Below are 15,992 nucleotides of genomic sequence, written 5' to 3' on the forward strand. Positions count from 1 at the left end.
CTTCCGTGGGATCAAAGTAGAGTAGATAATCCAGTCACGAGTGAGAAGATGTTGAATAAAAGACCACAATTGTAATGAGCTCATATATGTTAGACCGAAATGTTGTGACTTTGAGTCTTGATCGTGTTATTTATTCTGCTGTAGTATCATTTCATCACGAGGTTCAGTAAATATTTACCTGAATAATGCACTATAACTGTTTATAACAAGACATGTTATGTGGAGACAAGTGAATTGATTAATACGCGCGCGCCCCCGCGCGCATGAAAACAATGGATGCCTTTAACGTGCTTTTAAACGTCAAGTCGTATAATTAATATCCTAATGTTTGTTGTTGACAATAAAAAGAGGAAGAGGCTCTTTAATGATGACGTGGTGGCTCTTAGAAGAGCCTTTTGTGTGAAAGTTTGTTTAAAGTGATGACAGCTCACTTCTTCTTGGGTGCTGCCTTCTTGACTTTAGGCTTGGCAGCCTTCTTAGCGGGGGCTTTCTTGGCTGCGGGGGCCTTCTTGGGGCTCTTGGTGGCCTTTTTGGGGCTCTTGGTGGCCTTCTTGGGGCTCTTGGCTGCTTTCTTGGCCGCCGCGGGTTTCTTGGCCTTCGCCGGAGACTTCTTAGCGGCTGCTGTCTTCTTTACGGTCTTGGGTTTTTTAGCCGCCGCGGGTTTCTTGGCTGCGGCCTTCTTGGCTTTAGCAGCGGGTTTCTTGGCTGCAGGCTTCTTGACTTTTTTCGGCTCAGCCGCCTTCTTGCTCATCTTGAAGGAGCCGGAGGCCCCGGTCCCCTTGGTCTGGACCAGAGTTCCCTTAACCACCAGCTTCTTGATGGCGGTCTTGACGCGGGCCTTGTTCTTGTCCACATCGTAGCCTCCGGCAGCCAGAGTCTTCTTGAGGGCGGCCGCGGACACGCCGCTCCGCTCCTTGGATGCGGCCACAGCTTTGACGATGAGTTCACTGACGCTGGGACCAGTCCTCTTCGGTTTGGGAGTCTTCTTCTTGGCTGCTTTAGCCGGAGCGGCGGCGGCTGGAGCTGGAGCTACTTCTGCCATTTTCTCTCTCAATGATCTGATCCTGATCACGACAACACGAGTCTGACTGGACTATGAAGAGTCCAGAGCCGGAGGCTGCACTTAAACACACCATGAGAACCGTGGAGACTCAGTCCAGGTGCCCGTGGCTCCTCTGAGCGGTGTGAATGTCGTGTCACTTGTGTTTTCTCTTCATCGATAAAAGAGTCCAGACTAAATGTGGGACAAGTTCTGAAGACTGACAGTGAAGGAGTCGATAGTGGACTTGTGTCTCTTCATATTGACGTCATGCAGAGCTCTGATGCTCTCTGCTTTTTCTTTGAGGAGCCTCTAAAACTCACACATTCACCGCCGCGTCCAGCGCTGCTCAGACACTTTTCTCACTCATTTCTCTCCTAAAATGTTTGAAAATCCATCCGAGCTCCATCAAAAGCCGTTTTCAGCTGCTCCACGTGTTTGTTCACAGACTCCAAGTAAAAACAAGCATCTGTTGATCATCACTTTGTAAGAAAGTCAAGTTATTCTGGTAGCAGCAAACACACTGATGATGGCCGAGGCTTCTGGTGCCAGACTTGTATCAGAGCTGCTCACTGTGGCTGTTTTCTTCAAATTTTCTTCAAACATCTCAGAATAACTCAGCATATATAGAGCAGATCATCATTCATGATATGATTTAGATTAAATTCATATTAATCATTCAGTATAAATCTGTACTGTGTTTTTTTTCCTGTTATCACTGATTTACACAAACTAAGAAATGTTTAACAACTTAAAACTAAATTCTAAAAACAAACAGATTAAATAAAAATATTAACCTCATTTGTACAGTTATTTTTTATTCACAGTTTAAATGCTGCATCATGTTTTTATTGTTTTTATGTCCCTATTCTTGCCATTTTAGACAGTATTGTTTTGTTTGTTTGTTTGTTTGTTTGTTTGTTTTCACATCATGTTTTGTGTTTCCATTAAAAACCTGCTGACTTTCCAACCTGTCTGTTTTCTTTTGCTGCCTTTGTGAAGCACTTTGTAATGTGGACTTTGAAAAGAGCTCTATAAATAAAGATGATTAAAATGACATTAATGTCACTATTCATCTTTAGTGTTTAGTCACAAACTAATACAAACACACACCTTCACCTCTGCAGGTTAGTGTGTGTGTGTGTGTGTGTGTGTGTGTGTGTGTGTGTGTGTGTGTGTGTGTGTGTGTGTGTGTGTGTGTGCGCGCGCAATTTTTTGTAACATTAACTGCTCAATTTAAAAAAAAAAAAACATAAAAAATTTCAGACTTTGTGTTATTTCTTATGAATTTTGCTTCAAAATATGTGTTGTCATGGAGATGACATTATGTGATGGAAAAGACCACATGTGTTAGAAATGACATGTGACAAACAACATTGTTGAACAATGTTGACTTTGAGTATTTCTGACATAAAATAATATCCATTTTCAAAGTGAACTTTGTTAACTAAACTTAAACCATTAATGCACATTCAATCAGGTGACAGAAAATTCATTGAAAATGGACCTTTATGTTCTGAAACATACAAGCTAATTGTATAGATTGGACTTACTACAAGTACAATAGAAAACAATTAAAATAAACAAAGACAGTTTGTCATTTTTAGATGTACACATCTGGAAATTATAGCTGCAACAATTAATCAAGTCTGGTTGAGTAAATTTTTGAGAAAATAAGTCCAAAATCTGTGATTTCAGTTTCTTAAATGTGAATATTTTCTGCTTTCTTTACTCCTTTATGACATTAAGCTGAATATCTTTGGGCTGTGGACAAAACAAGACATTTGAGGACGTCATTCTGCACTCTGAGAAACACTGATCCATATTTTTCACAACAAACATTTATTAATCGATTCATCAAAAAAAGAAAAGGAACAGATGAATTTGTGGATTATGAAAATAATCCCCACTTTAAATTCCATGTGTTTAAAAGGCAACTATTTGAAACTAACATTATAATCTATGAGTTGAACTTCAAAATGAAATCAAACAACTTTTTACAAAGTTTTAAAAAGTTTTTAAGATCAGAATGAAACTCCTGTCTTCATAGGTTTTAAATGAAAGTGAGATCAAATGGATTATAAAATGAATTTTAAATATACTTTTTAAAACAGTATGTGAAACTAAATGAAATCAAACTTTTCAATGGAACAAGCCTATTTTACAAAACAGAATGGTTTGCATTCACGTTAAACATGGACTCAGTGGCGGTGCTGCACCTGCATTTTAATATTGGTATCTCTCTCTGCAGAAGACATGAAGTGTGTATCTGTCAAACTTAGATATGGACCCAGGTTTTCTTCTTCTCCTTCCTTCATGGTCCACAACAGAGCTAATTAAGTGTTTGACTGAACATTTTAACTGAACATGAAATATTTGTAGTTGTAGAACCCAAATAAAACACATTTATAACACTGACATCGTCATTTCCATCACAGTATGTCTTTTCCTCCCTGAATCTGCATTTTATCCAGTGTGGTGGAAATGAGGGTGACCCAAAGGGACAGCTGTTCTTTTTATGAAAAAAGACATAAAATACTAATAGTTCTTACAACATATGATACATTTCTCTAAAATGGGCGGTTTTTATTAGATCAATATTCAATTTTAAAATGATTCAGTCTTTCTTTGAGATATCTCTGTTTGAGACAAAGGATATATCTCAAAAATCACACGTTAAAGGCCACTTTTTATATCATAAAAATAATGACTGATTTACCATTATTTTTTGTAGGTTTATTTTAGTGTCAAGTAAGTGTGACAAAAAGAAAAAAAGGCTAAATGCGTGCTTTTTTTAATATATTGCAAAAGTTGAAGAAGCGCTTGTCACAAGAAAGTTACAAAGTGATTTACAGAGCAGAGAGTGAAACATTTGAAATATTGAATTTCATGTTGTGTTGTTCAACATGTTGTGAGTGATGACTGTATTATCTACTGTACTTTAACTCCGCGTCATGACGCACTGACAGTTGTGGACTGTACTGTAGTTTCCCTCAGAGAAAACATGTTGTCTGTTGTGTTTGATTTGTCATTTTAGTAATAATTGTAACAGTTGGTGTTTTCACTGACTGGACTGTTAAATGACGGATAGTTGGCGTTACTTGATCGATGGCGGAGAGAACAGCCGCTACTGCGAGAGGAAATGAAAAGAAAGTTGTTGTAAACTCCTGCAGCTTAATGAAGATGATGTGTGGTGAAAAGCCACTGTGGTTGTAAATGATTTTCAGAGTTCCACAACATTAGTAAGACATGGTGAGAGTTCCAGTGTGTTTGTGTGCATGAGACATAAGACAGAGCTCTTTATGAGGAGAGTGTGTGGCTCTGAAAAGAGCCGTTTTGGGGTCTGGTTGAGGATCCAGCAGCTTTACTTCTTGGCGGGCTTCTCGGTCTTCTTGGGCAGCAGAACAGCCTGGATGTTGGGCAGCACGCCGCCCTGAGCGATGGTGACTCCACCCAGGAGTTTGTTGAGCTCCTCGTCGTTGCGGACAGCCAGCTGCAGGTGACGGGGGATGATACGGGTCTTCTTGTTGTCGCGGGCAGCGTTTCCAGCCAACTCCAGGATCTCAGCGGTCAGGTACTCCAGCACGGCCGCCAGGTAGACGGGGGCGCCGGCACCCACACGCTCCGCATAGTTGCCCTTCCTCAGCAGCCTGTGAACACGGCCGACTGGGAACTGGAGCCCAGCACGAGAGGAGCGGGTCTTTGCCTTAGCTCTGGCTTTACCACCGGTCTTTCCTCGTCCGCTCATTGTTGGATACTTTCCGAAGTCGAGACTAACAGAAACTGAAGACCAGACAGTCAAACCCCAATTATATGCTCAGGGAGCGCGCGCGGACGGGGTCTGGGGTCCGTCAGACCAACCACAGCAGAGCCTCCAGCAGAGGTCGACCGCTCTGGATTGTGGCGGACTTTTTGAACACATTTGTCTCCAATCAGCAGCGGAGATTCGGGCGGTGGGTCGCCCCTCCTGTCGGTGCTGAGCTCCAAGAGGAGCCTCTCACCAATCAGGAGGCGGAGGTCTGAAGCAGCGTCATGATCCCAGCCGGTCCCACAGTTTAAGAGCAGCGTGTCTCGTGTCTTTACTTTTCATACTTCTGTCGAGAGAAAGAAGGAACGATGGCAAGAACCAAGCAGACCGCTCGTAAATCCACCGGAGGCAAAGCTCCCAGGAAGCAGCTGGCCACCAAGGCTGCCCGTAAGAGCGCCCCGGCCACCGGCGGCGTCAAGAAGCCTCATCGTTACAGGCCCGGTACCGTGGCTCTGAGAGAGATCCGTCGCTACCAGAAATCCACCGAGCTGCTCATCCGCAAGCTGCCCTTCCAGCGCCTGGTCAGAGAGATCGCTCAGGATTTCAAGACCGACCTGCGCTTCCAGAGCTCCGCTGTCATGGCTCTGCAGGAGGCCAGCGAGGCTTACCTGGTCGGACTCTTTGAGGACACCAACCTGTGCGCCATCCACGCCAAGAGAGTCACCATCATGCCCAAAGACATCCAGCTGGCCCGTCGCATCCGCGGAGAGAGAGCTTAAACTATCTGCTGCTGCTCCACAAACACAACGGCTCTTTTAAGAGCCACCTCACTCTCTCTGAAGACACTCTTCCTCTGCTGCTCCGAGCTTTAACACCTTCAATTACTTCAATTATAACCCGCCCAAAATATAATAATAATAATAATAATAATAATAATAATAATAATAATAATAATAATAATAATAATCTTAAAACGTTTATCCGACAGATGTTATGTCCCGGCAGTGAAATTTTTCATTTGTTGGTTATATGAAGTATTATTACATAATCATAGGAATTACTAAGTGGTGTTTTAACAATATTTGAAACATTCTAATTAACACAGTAGGTTTCCTCACCTATAAATTTAGAAAATAAAAAATCATCGCAGCAGCAGGAAAAATGCCCGTGTAATATAGCCATACAGTAATAAAAGTATTTGACAGCAAAATAAAATAGTAATGGCATGTGCAATTTTATTTTTCACATTTAATGTTCATTCGGGGTGTGTGTGTGTGTGTGTGTGTGTGTGTGTGTGTGTGTGTGTGTGTGTGTGTGTGTGTGTGTGTGTGTGTGTGTATGAGCCTCTGTGACGTCACAGACTTCCTTTGATGATGTTCCTCTGATGACTCGTCAACATTCTAGAACCTGGTTAGAACCATATATAACAGGGAGCCTTTAGAACACTCAGGACACACACAGCTTCAGAGGGTCAAAAGATGCAGTTGGACTGGACAGGACTTGGTTTTCATTAAGAGGTAAGGTAAGAACATGCTTCTAATTACGGGGAAGCTAAGAGGAGCTCGGCTCACCTGAAAAGATCATCAACTCCCCTGAAAGTCTAATCTGGAACATTTGAGGGCAGCTCTAAAACATGATGCTCCTCAAATAATAATAATAGAGAAAATATTCCAATGTTGTGAGTTTATTCACACATTACATTATAATTTGTGAACATTAATTAACACTATGCTCTGTGAGCTGTTGTGTGTAGCAGCCTGTCAGCTGTGCTGTCCATGGTCCTGACACGGAGCAGAGGTGACTGACACACAGACACAACATGTTACTTACTTCGGTTCCTCTTTGATTTTCCTTGTTGCAAACTGAACTTTGGGCTCTAATTCCACTTTGTCCTGATTCTAACAACCAACAGACAGAAAGGAAACGACAGGGAAGTGAAGGGACAGTCAGTGAGGAGCAGGGCCGTGCAGAGACCTTTGGAGGGGCAGGTGCTCAAAGTTAAAAGGGGGCCACGAATTTGTTCCATGGTGCTGGTTCATAATCTGCCCTTGTAGTGCTAATAATAAAGTAAAAAAAAGAATTAAATGATATAGAAATCATGTATTTAAATGTATTTGTGCTTTTATTCAGTTTTGACTATCCAGTTTGTCCAAGACAGCAAGGTTATAAAAGTTATATATTTTATATTTATGCATATTATATTGAATTTGTGTGTATATATACAAATGTTAGAAACAAGTACTGATATGTTTAAATGAGAGGTTGAGAAAGTCACAATTCAAATTCTTCTAATTATTATTGTTAATGTTGTTGTATTTATACTGTAATAGTCCACAATTATGTGAATATGCATGTACATTGCATAGTTTTAGTGAAATAAAGCCTCATTGTCTCTAGAAACAGAGGAAAAACACTGAAACTAACTTGACAGTAAAATGATACAGATCTCTAATAACAAAAGAAACATATAGAAACAAAATGAAGCCTGACATACTTTTTCCCCTCAGCAGCTGTGTGTGGTTAACTAGCGGCTATAACTTATGAGAGGTGTGTGCAGAGTGACACACACACACACACACACACACACACACACACACACACAGGATGCTCACTGATCGTATCACGGTTTTGAGTAACGGATCGTATCATTTTTTGGATCAGCAAAAAAGAAAAAAGTTGTGGGATTAGAGTTAAATTATTTTAAAAATGCACTTGTCTCTAATCTTTGTCTCTCTGTAATTATCACCATAGTTATGTAATGTAATAATAATGATAATAGTAATGATAATGGTAATAATATTAAAAACTTCAAACTTATACAGTGCTGTATGTACATATATCAGATCATTATACACTGTACAGTATAATACACAACTACGCTCTGTAGTCTGGCTCAATGTCCCGCCTACAGCAGCACATCTGATTGGTTAGAAGTCATGATCAATCAGCAGACACACTGTGTCACAGACGTGGAGAGACAGAGCTGCAGCGGTGAGCAGAGAGGAGCTGTGTAGAAGTTAAGACAGCTGATATCACTAAAGTTTCAATCAACATCACAGTTTTATGATCTGTTTCTTTGGTGATAGCAGAGTTACATCAGTGAAAAAAGTTATGGTCTGGATTTCACTCGAGGTGATGTTACGACTTTTAAATCAGTCGCTCTTCACAGAGATGCGCTGCACACAGCAGCATCTGTCCTGTCTGTTTACTGTAACTCTGCATTGAGATTTCTGATATTATAACTTATACAAAAGTAACAGTGACAGTAAAACTATGATGCTCACATGTGGTCCGCGGATCACACGCGTAGAGGGCGATCCGTTGCTTAGCAGCGCTTAGCTACAGGGCACATCTGGGCAGTGAGGACACATCTACGTGGATCATGTGACCAACCGAGGGTATATCTGAATTATTATTATTTTGTTTTATTTATTATTTTGGGCCACACAGACAGACTTTCACACACACACACACACACACACACACACACACACTTACAAAAAACAAACAAACAAACAAACAAACAAACAAAAAAACACTTTGACAAAAGGGCACTTTGGGCATCAAGGCCCCCCCCCCTCTGCACGTGCCTGCTGCAGACAGAAACTGACTAATGCTCTTCTCACATCTCTCAAAAATCTTTTGTTCAGTTTTTGTCTATTACTCTTTACCCTTCTTGTAATACAAGTAATGTGGTACATCTATAACAATGCTGAAGGTTATTATGGAATCAAATTGATAAAATCATACATTTATACAATCAGAGATTAAGTTAATAGTATTATCTTGGAATGTACAGGGAATTAATAATCTTGATATTACTGGCAGACAAGGTGCTCAAATAGCATTACTACAAGAAAAACAGATAATTCATCAGGATATTCCTATCGGTCCAAAATTACTAGTGGCAGGACACTCTCTACCTTAGCCTTGAATACGTGGCAACTATATGCAATGGTAAACATTTGGAGAGAGCACCATCCAGACAAGAAACAATTTGCTTTTTTCTCATCTAGACACCAAAGATTCTCCAGAATTGATTATATATTGATATCATCTAAGATTACTGATTTGGGGCGGACGTCATAAACTGTCTATATGTCAATGTCTGACCACCATGCTCATTGTACTTAACGTTTCCCAGTACTCCAGATACATAGATACTGACCTCTGCAGACCAGGAACACCCCACAAGAGCTGCAGTTTTGGAGATGCTCTGATCCAGTCGTCTAGTCATCACAATTTGGCCCTCATCAAACTCGCTCAAATCCTTACACTTGTCCACTTTCCCTGTTTCTAACACATCGACTTTGAGACAGACAACCACTCACACTCACATTCACACCTACGGGCAATTTAGAGTCACCAATTAACCTAGCATGCATGTCTTTGGACTGTGGGAGGAAGCCAGAGAACCCAGGGAGAACCCATGCAGACACGAGGAGAACATGCAAACTGGGCTCAGAAGGGCCCTGCCCCAACCAGCCAGGGGATTTGAACTTTGAACTCAGGGCCTTCTTGCTGTGAGGCAGCAGTGCTAACCACTGCATTTAATTTCTGTTATTTCATTTCATTATAGGAGCACAAAATATTAAGTTAATGTTCAGAAGTTACAAGGTCTTCCCTAGTAAAACACATATTGTTTCAGGTGTACAGACACATATGAAACAGTACAGAAGAAAATAGATGTTGTTGCCCCATTTTGCCACAAGAGGGAGAACCCTCTTAAGTGAGTGTTTCTGTCAGATGTAAATAAAGTCCCATTGTGCTGTGGTACTAAGAGGCTGGACAGAAACGTGTCATGATGTAATGTGTAGTTATGTCCATATTTTGCAGAATACAAGTAAATTAAGAAAATCATTAATCACACTAAGTAGCCTAATTATTCATTTGTGCAAACATATACATCAAATGTTCTTCCTGTTGTCCCTGTGGGTGCCACAGGCCCCAAACTTCATACCGACCAAGTCTGGCACAAGTGTACACATCCATATAAATAGATTATCCAGTCTAGAGCTGCAACAATTCATCGATTATTAAATCAATCACCCAATATTTGATAATCTATTAACTGGTTTGAGTACTTTTTAAAGAAAAAGGGTCAAAATTCTATGATTTTAAATGTGAGTATTTTACATTACATCTCAGTAGACTAAATATCTTTGGGTTGTGGACAAAACCTGATGAACACTGATTGACATTTTTCACTATTTTCTAAGATTTTATTAATCTAATAACTAATCAGTTCATCAAGAATATAATCAACAGATTAAGTGATGATGAAATAAATCATTAGTTGCAGCCCATGACAGCATTGAATGATGGGTCACATGACCAGACCATTCAGAATGCTGCTGTCAGGGTTTTAAAATCTAAAATGAGAAATCATACAGCTCCTGTTTTACTTAAGCCACACCGGCTCCCTGTATCTTTTAGAACTGACTCTAAAGTCCTTATCATTGTCTTTTAAGGCACTAAATGGTCTGAATCTCCTTTTATTTCACGGAGTATCATTTTATGATCCTCCACAGCTGCTCATGCCTCAAAACTACAGAACTAGTTATAGTCTATATCTTTTTAAATGTGGCCTCTGAAAAGAAACTGTTAATGCTCTTTTATTAATAGTTGCACCTTCTACCTTCAACCTTGTGCATCTTTAAGTTTTTAAACTTTTGGTTTAGTTGCTTCATTGGAAAGCACTTTCAGCTGCATCCTGTGCATGAACAGTGCTCTAAATACACTCATTAATAATTCATTAATGAGGATACATTAAGGCATTAAAAGTAACCTTCCATTTAAATAAACTAATTGGCACCATAACAATGAGTATTTATAATCAAAGAATATTTTTTACAAATTTCAATAGAATTAATAATAATTTTGTCTAACATTAAATTTAAGGGTTTGATATTTCCTATTTCTTTATTGTACTGGGAATAAATTCCACAGGATGTGTTGTGATGTGATGTCTCTCCCTTCACCATACTTTTTTAAATGTACATTTTTTTGGACAAAATGTAGATTCTGAAAGTGTTTATTTATATCTAACTGTGAGAGGAGAAGGCAGGTTTGTGACTGAGTATTAACATTTCACAAGTGGGATTTAGAAAAGGGAACCATGAGTAGTAATGAATTTATAAATCTGATGAAAACTGAATTTCAGTCTGAAGTCTGATGCCCTGAACACAGAGGTTGACAGGTGTTGACAGGTGGCTGGAGAGGAGACCGACCAAATTCTGAGGACTTTGCTGGTTAAAAGCTTTAAATAAAAAACATAAGTTTCCTGTTCTTAGCTGACAGGAGAGACACCCAGTGTGGTCTTCTGTTGCTGTTCGACATGTTGTGCGTTCAGAGTTGGTCTTCTGCACACCTTGGTTCTAATGAATGGTTATTTGAGTTACTGTTGCCTATCTGTTATCTGAAACCAGTCTGGTCATTCTCCTCTGGCATCAACAAGGATTTTCACCAAGAGAACTGCTGCTCACTGGATATTTTCTCTTTTTCTGACCATTCTCTGTAAACCTTAGAGATGGTTGTGTGTGAAAAATCCCAGCAGATCAGCAGTTTCTGAAATACTCAGACCAGCCTGTCTGATACCAACAAACATGCCACGTTCAAAGTCACTTAAATCACCATTCTGCTCAGTTTGAACTTCAGCAGGTCGTCTTGACCATGTCTACATACCTGAACGCTTTGAGTTCCTGTCATGTGATTGGCTGATTAGATATTTACATTAACAAGCAGTTTATTCATTTATTCATTAACATCATTAACTAACCTGTGATGAAGTGTCTGACACTGACACACACTGACTGGCTGCTTTTACATCCCATTTTCACGCCAATGGAGGCCTGGTTGTGGGACTTGACATATGGCTGCTATCTTCCATGCACGCACACACACACACACACACACACACACACTGAGGAACTAATGAATTAATGAATGTAGGGATCAGGTGGATGGAGAAAAGGAGAGGAGGAGAAAAAAAGCATCCATTCTAATCCTCCCTTTCACAACTGACAAGAAAGACATTTCAACAGTATAAACAGTTTGAGAAAACCATTCCATTTGAATGTGGATTTGCTGTTTTGTTTGTCACCTGCAGTAAAAAATCTAAAGAAAAGCAGACTTTAAACACTATTACACCTATTAAACTGCAGATGGAGGCATTTAGAGGTTCAGATTGTGAATGACAGATAACAGACAACCTGTTAAAAAACAAACACTTTATTGACTGTGCTCAGCTGATACTGCCAGTCATCTTCCACTGTACAGTTTAGCTCATTTCTCTTCTTTGTACATGAAAAATCTAGCACATATTCAAACAGAGACGGAACATGAGACTAATGTACACCAATGTGAGAATCTGGACCCTTAGTGAGAAATGAAGAGACGTTACAAAAAGAGGGGGGGCAAATTCAGTCAAGAGTTTCACAGCCACATTCAGCTGGAGTCAGGCTTGGTAGTCGCATTTGCCATCTTTGTAGTCTGCAGGAATTTCTGCAAGAGAAGGAACAAGGGAACTGGATTAGAGTGGAACATTCAGGTCTCTGTGACTGAACAAATCTTAACATCTTGACACCTGGACTACAGAAAGTGTTAAAGAAGGAATAAAAGGCAAAGACCCATTTGACTAGAAAAGATTTGGGTCCTCATGATTTTGATTTCACTGACAGATCTGATGACAGCCTCGATATTTCTCCGTTATCAAAGTAAGGTACAAGAAAAATCCGCTTTGCCTGTATATAATCATCATCCTGATAATTACGATAAATTTGTGAAGAACAAAGAGAAAAAAAAATTGTTAGCAGTAATTTTTTTTTATTTTCCCCTGTGAATGTGTCCATTTTGAAAAGCATTGTATTTTGTCTTAATCAGTTAGTGGACCATCATGATGAAAAACAGTTGGATTAGGTCCAAGTTATTTTACAAAATGTATTTGGCTTTGATCTCTGTCTGTAGTCATGAACATTGTGATGTAATGGTAAACATAGTAAAACAAAACACAAATAAAATAACAATAATAATCTATATAATAAAAAATATACCATAATATTAATACGATATGGTATACTTGGAATGCTATGCTCTATTGTATTATACTGTATATTATATTGTGTATATGTAGTTTGTATTATACATTACTACATACACAGCGCAATACTTCAAATAATTGTTTAATCATCATTTATCAAATATAATTTTTTAAGAAAAAAGTCAAAATTCTCCAATTCCAGCCTCTTAAATGTTATTATATGACAAACATTTGTCACAGAGGAATAAAAAATATTTGGTTTCCTTAGTCCTTAATGACACTAAACAGAATATCTGTGGGTTGTGAGTAAAACAAGACATTTGCAGATGTCATGTTATGCTTTGGGAAACACTAATAGACATTTATCACCATTTTCTGACAGTTTAAAATAACCAACTACAAATCCATTAATCAAGAAAATAATCTACCGATGAATCAACTATGAAAATTATCATTCGTTGCAGCCCTACTACACTCTGGTTCAATGTCCCGGCCACAGCACTATCTGATTGGTAAGAAGTCATGAGTAATAGCCAATCAACACTGTAGTTTGTGTCACAGACAGGCAGACAGATTTAAACCTGATGAGCTGAGCAGAGCTGTGTGTAGAAAAGAAGACAGCAACAGTAAAACTGTATTTCACACTGTGATGGTTTCATTTAGTCCACTTCAAATACAGCTCAAACGGTTACACATCCAACACAATGATGAGACTAGATATAATACTTTGTTAATTCACTACAGGAGAGGCTTGTTAATTCACTACAGGAGAGGCTTGATGTTCTCTGTAATTAGGTGGAAAAAACATATGACTGACTGTCCAAAGATGTGTCAGCATCGGCACATGCTGATTATCTCAGAATTCCAGATATTTGTCAATAAAATCAATAAATCTAGTATTTCTAACATTTCATCTACTGTGCAAATTTCAAACAGACTGAGGGTTGGAACGATCACCTGCTGTAGTTCATTTTAGAGGACAGCATGACAATCTTAACTGTGTATAAACACACAAATAGAGCTGCAATGTTTTATCAGTTCATCCATTGTCAGAATAGTACATTAATAGAAGATTCATTTAATAGTCGCTTAATAATCAATTAATCCTTTTTGGTCAGTTTTTTTAAATGTCCAAACACTCGTTAACACATTACAATAATTAACATTAGTTAGTGCTCAATAAAGATGACTATGGCATTAATTTATACATTAGTTAATAGCTAATAAAGATGCTCTTTATATTAGTTACAATAATAATTATTAACAGTTAATGCTATAATTAGCATTATATTCTGTTAAAAAATCCCTTGTGAACATTTATTTAAGATTTGCATGTTAAATAGGACACTAACTAATATTAGCATGTGATTGATAAAAATGTTAATTAAAATTTTATGAAGTTCATAGCTAAGAGAAAAACATTTTTAGAATTGTTTATTTACAGTTATAATTGTCCTTGCACTTGTCCATCCCTAAAACTTTGGACCTATTTTTTTTTTGGTAAAGGAGATCAGTGGACACAATCTCATGGTCTAAATGTGGAAGTTTGCTTGTTGCTTTATTTTCATGTAGATGTTCATTAACTTATAGCCTGATCAATATTTTTCACCATTTTCTGATACTTTATAGACCAAACAACTAATCGATTGAGAAAATAATTTTCAGATTAATTGATAATAAATGTAATCATTTGTTGCAGCTCTACACATAAATAAGTGTGTGTGTGTGTGTGTGTGTGTGTGTGTGTGTGTGTGTGTGTTGCCTACCTGTAGGTTTTCATAGTGTTTGAGGGTTTTGCAGTGGCTGATCTCTGCCTCTTTGGTTCCACTGAAGAACCTGTTACACACCTTACAGAAGAAACCTGTCTTTGGGACCAAAAACTCCATACCTGTGGACAGACACACGCACACACACCAACTGTTGACCTCTTTTCGACAGAAAAGTGACAACACAATGAAAGATAAGGTGAAGAAATACGGTGTTTTACCAACTGGGCTGCTGGGGTCAAAAGGAGGGAGCGAGTTGTCTAAGCTCTTCAAGTTCTCCTTCACACTCTCCTCTTGAGCGCTGGTTTGGTCCTCAGAGCTCTCTGTGAGAGTCAGAAACATCTTTAAACACACAACCAGGGGGACTGGGACTGATGTTAAAAGGCCTGGGGCCTCATTACAGAAATCCGTCTGTAATCCTCTCTTAACCCAGTTTAGGGTGACATTTAGGATTGTTGGTATTAAAGGAACCTGTTTCCGAACAGCATTTAGAAAAACAAATTCTTATCTTAGCATAAGAATTTGTTAGCAGAGGATAGCAGATAGCAGAGATGCTGTCCTAAATTCAAAATAACTGTCAGAAATGGCAGCAGCACTGCTGTTTGTTCTGAATGGACATGACAGTGAAGATGGAGAACAACATGAACACAAAATGTTATGACTGAAAGGCTGCTCAACCGTGTGATGATGCTTTCGATTTAACCACATATTAATGGGTGAATATCGACTGCCAAGACAATTAATTTTGAATTTGATGTGTGAATCTCATGTGTAAATGAGATCCTGTAGCCTAAATGAGAATCTGTGAACAAACTTTAAAACTGTTTAAAATGAATTACTGCAGTAAGATGATCTGCTGCTGTTTCATATGAAGAGTGCTGTGACCTTGATTGGTGTAGAAAACTGTTATCATGGCTACAGACAGTCTCATGTGCATTTCACACACAGACATGTCAGGACGAGTGCTAATTGAAGAATCAAGTTTACAGCTCTCGTTAGGATTTCCTAAGTCAAGATATGAAGTCTGAGACAGCACTGGACACAGCCATGAGTTCAGGAACTGCTTCTGTAACAGGAAGACAGGATATTAACTATCTTGGAAACTTAAGTTAAGATAGGGGATTTCTTTTTTCTGTAATGAGGCCCTGGTTTTACTGGATTATCTGGATACAGTATCTGTATCCAGCATAAGGATACAGAGCAATTATCCCTTACACTTTCATGAGGTCAATTAGGACATTAACTTAACAGCATGATACATCACCAAAATATACATGAATAAGGACCTTCACACTGCAGCCATACTATTGTGCTCATTTCCCACATTTTCCCAACCAAATCAAGATTATCTCCTCACAAGCATGATTCTCAGCCACCCGCGCCTCTAATTCAAAGTAAATC

General features: G+C 38.9%; 3 protein-coding genes and 1 pseudogene across 3 annotated transcripts in view; 1 reads left to right on the forward strand and 3 right to left on the reverse strand.

The window, feature by feature from the left end:
* Positions 1-373: 373 nt before the first annotated feature.
* LOC146330820 (histone H1 pseudogene) lies at positions 374-1,687 on the reverse strand (annotated as a pseudogene).
* Positions 1,688-4,353: 2,666 nt separating this feature from the next.
* Positions 4,354-4,821, reverse strand: LOC146330821 (histone H2A-like). Its single transcript, XM_084747355.1, has one exon. It carries the CDS (start codon positions 4,785-4,787, stop codon positions 4,404-4,406), a length of 384 nt encoding a protein of 127 aa, XP_084603481.1. The 5' UTR covers positions 4,788-4,821; the 3' UTR covers positions 4,354-4,403.
* Positions 4,822-5,112: 291 nt separating this feature from the next.
* On the forward strand, positions 5,113-5,613 carry LOC146330822 (histone H3). The gene has a single exon (XM_084747254.1). The coding sequence runs from the start codon at positions 5,156-5,158 to the stop codon at positions 5,564-5,566; it is 411 nt and encodes a 136-aa protein (XP_084603380.1). The 5' UTR covers positions 5,113-5,155; the 3' UTR covers positions 5,567-5,613.
* Positions 5,614-12,001: 6,388 nt separating this feature from the next.
* The window catches only part of LOC146330823 (uncharacterized), a 47,739-nt gene continuing 43,748 nt past the window's right edge, over positions 12,002-15,992 (reverse strand). The window contains exons 22-23 of the mRNA XM_084747564.1: positions 14,592-14,914; positions 12,002-12,290 (exon numbers count right to left, since the gene is read on the reverse strand). Of these exons, the coding sequence (XP_084603690.1) occupies positions 12,234-12,290; positions 14,592-14,914 (380 nt within the window). The 3' untranslated portion in view covers positions 12,002-12,233. The remainder of the gene's footprint in view (positions 12,291-14,591; positions 14,915-15,992) is intronic.

This window comes from Lutjanus erythropterus, chromosome 3, assembly GCF_056507025.1.
Source record: "Lutjanus erythropterus isolate fLutEry1 chromosome 3, fLutEry1.hap2, whole genome shotgun sequence".
In the NCBI taxonomy this organism is placed as follows: Eukaryota; Metazoa; Chordata; class Actinopteri; order Lutjaniformes; family Lutjanidae; genus Lutjanus; species Lutjanus erythropterus.

Bases quoted from the DNA above. Each gene is read 5' to 3' on its own strand.
- LOC146330821 (XM_084747355.1), bottom strand. From the start codon at position 4,787: ATGAGCGGACGAGGAAAGACCGGTGGTAAAGCCAGAGCTAAGGCAAAG.
- LOC146330822 (XM_084747254.1), top strand. From the start codon at position 5,156: ATGGCAAGAACCAAGCAGACCGCTCGTAAATCCACCGGAGGCAAAGCT.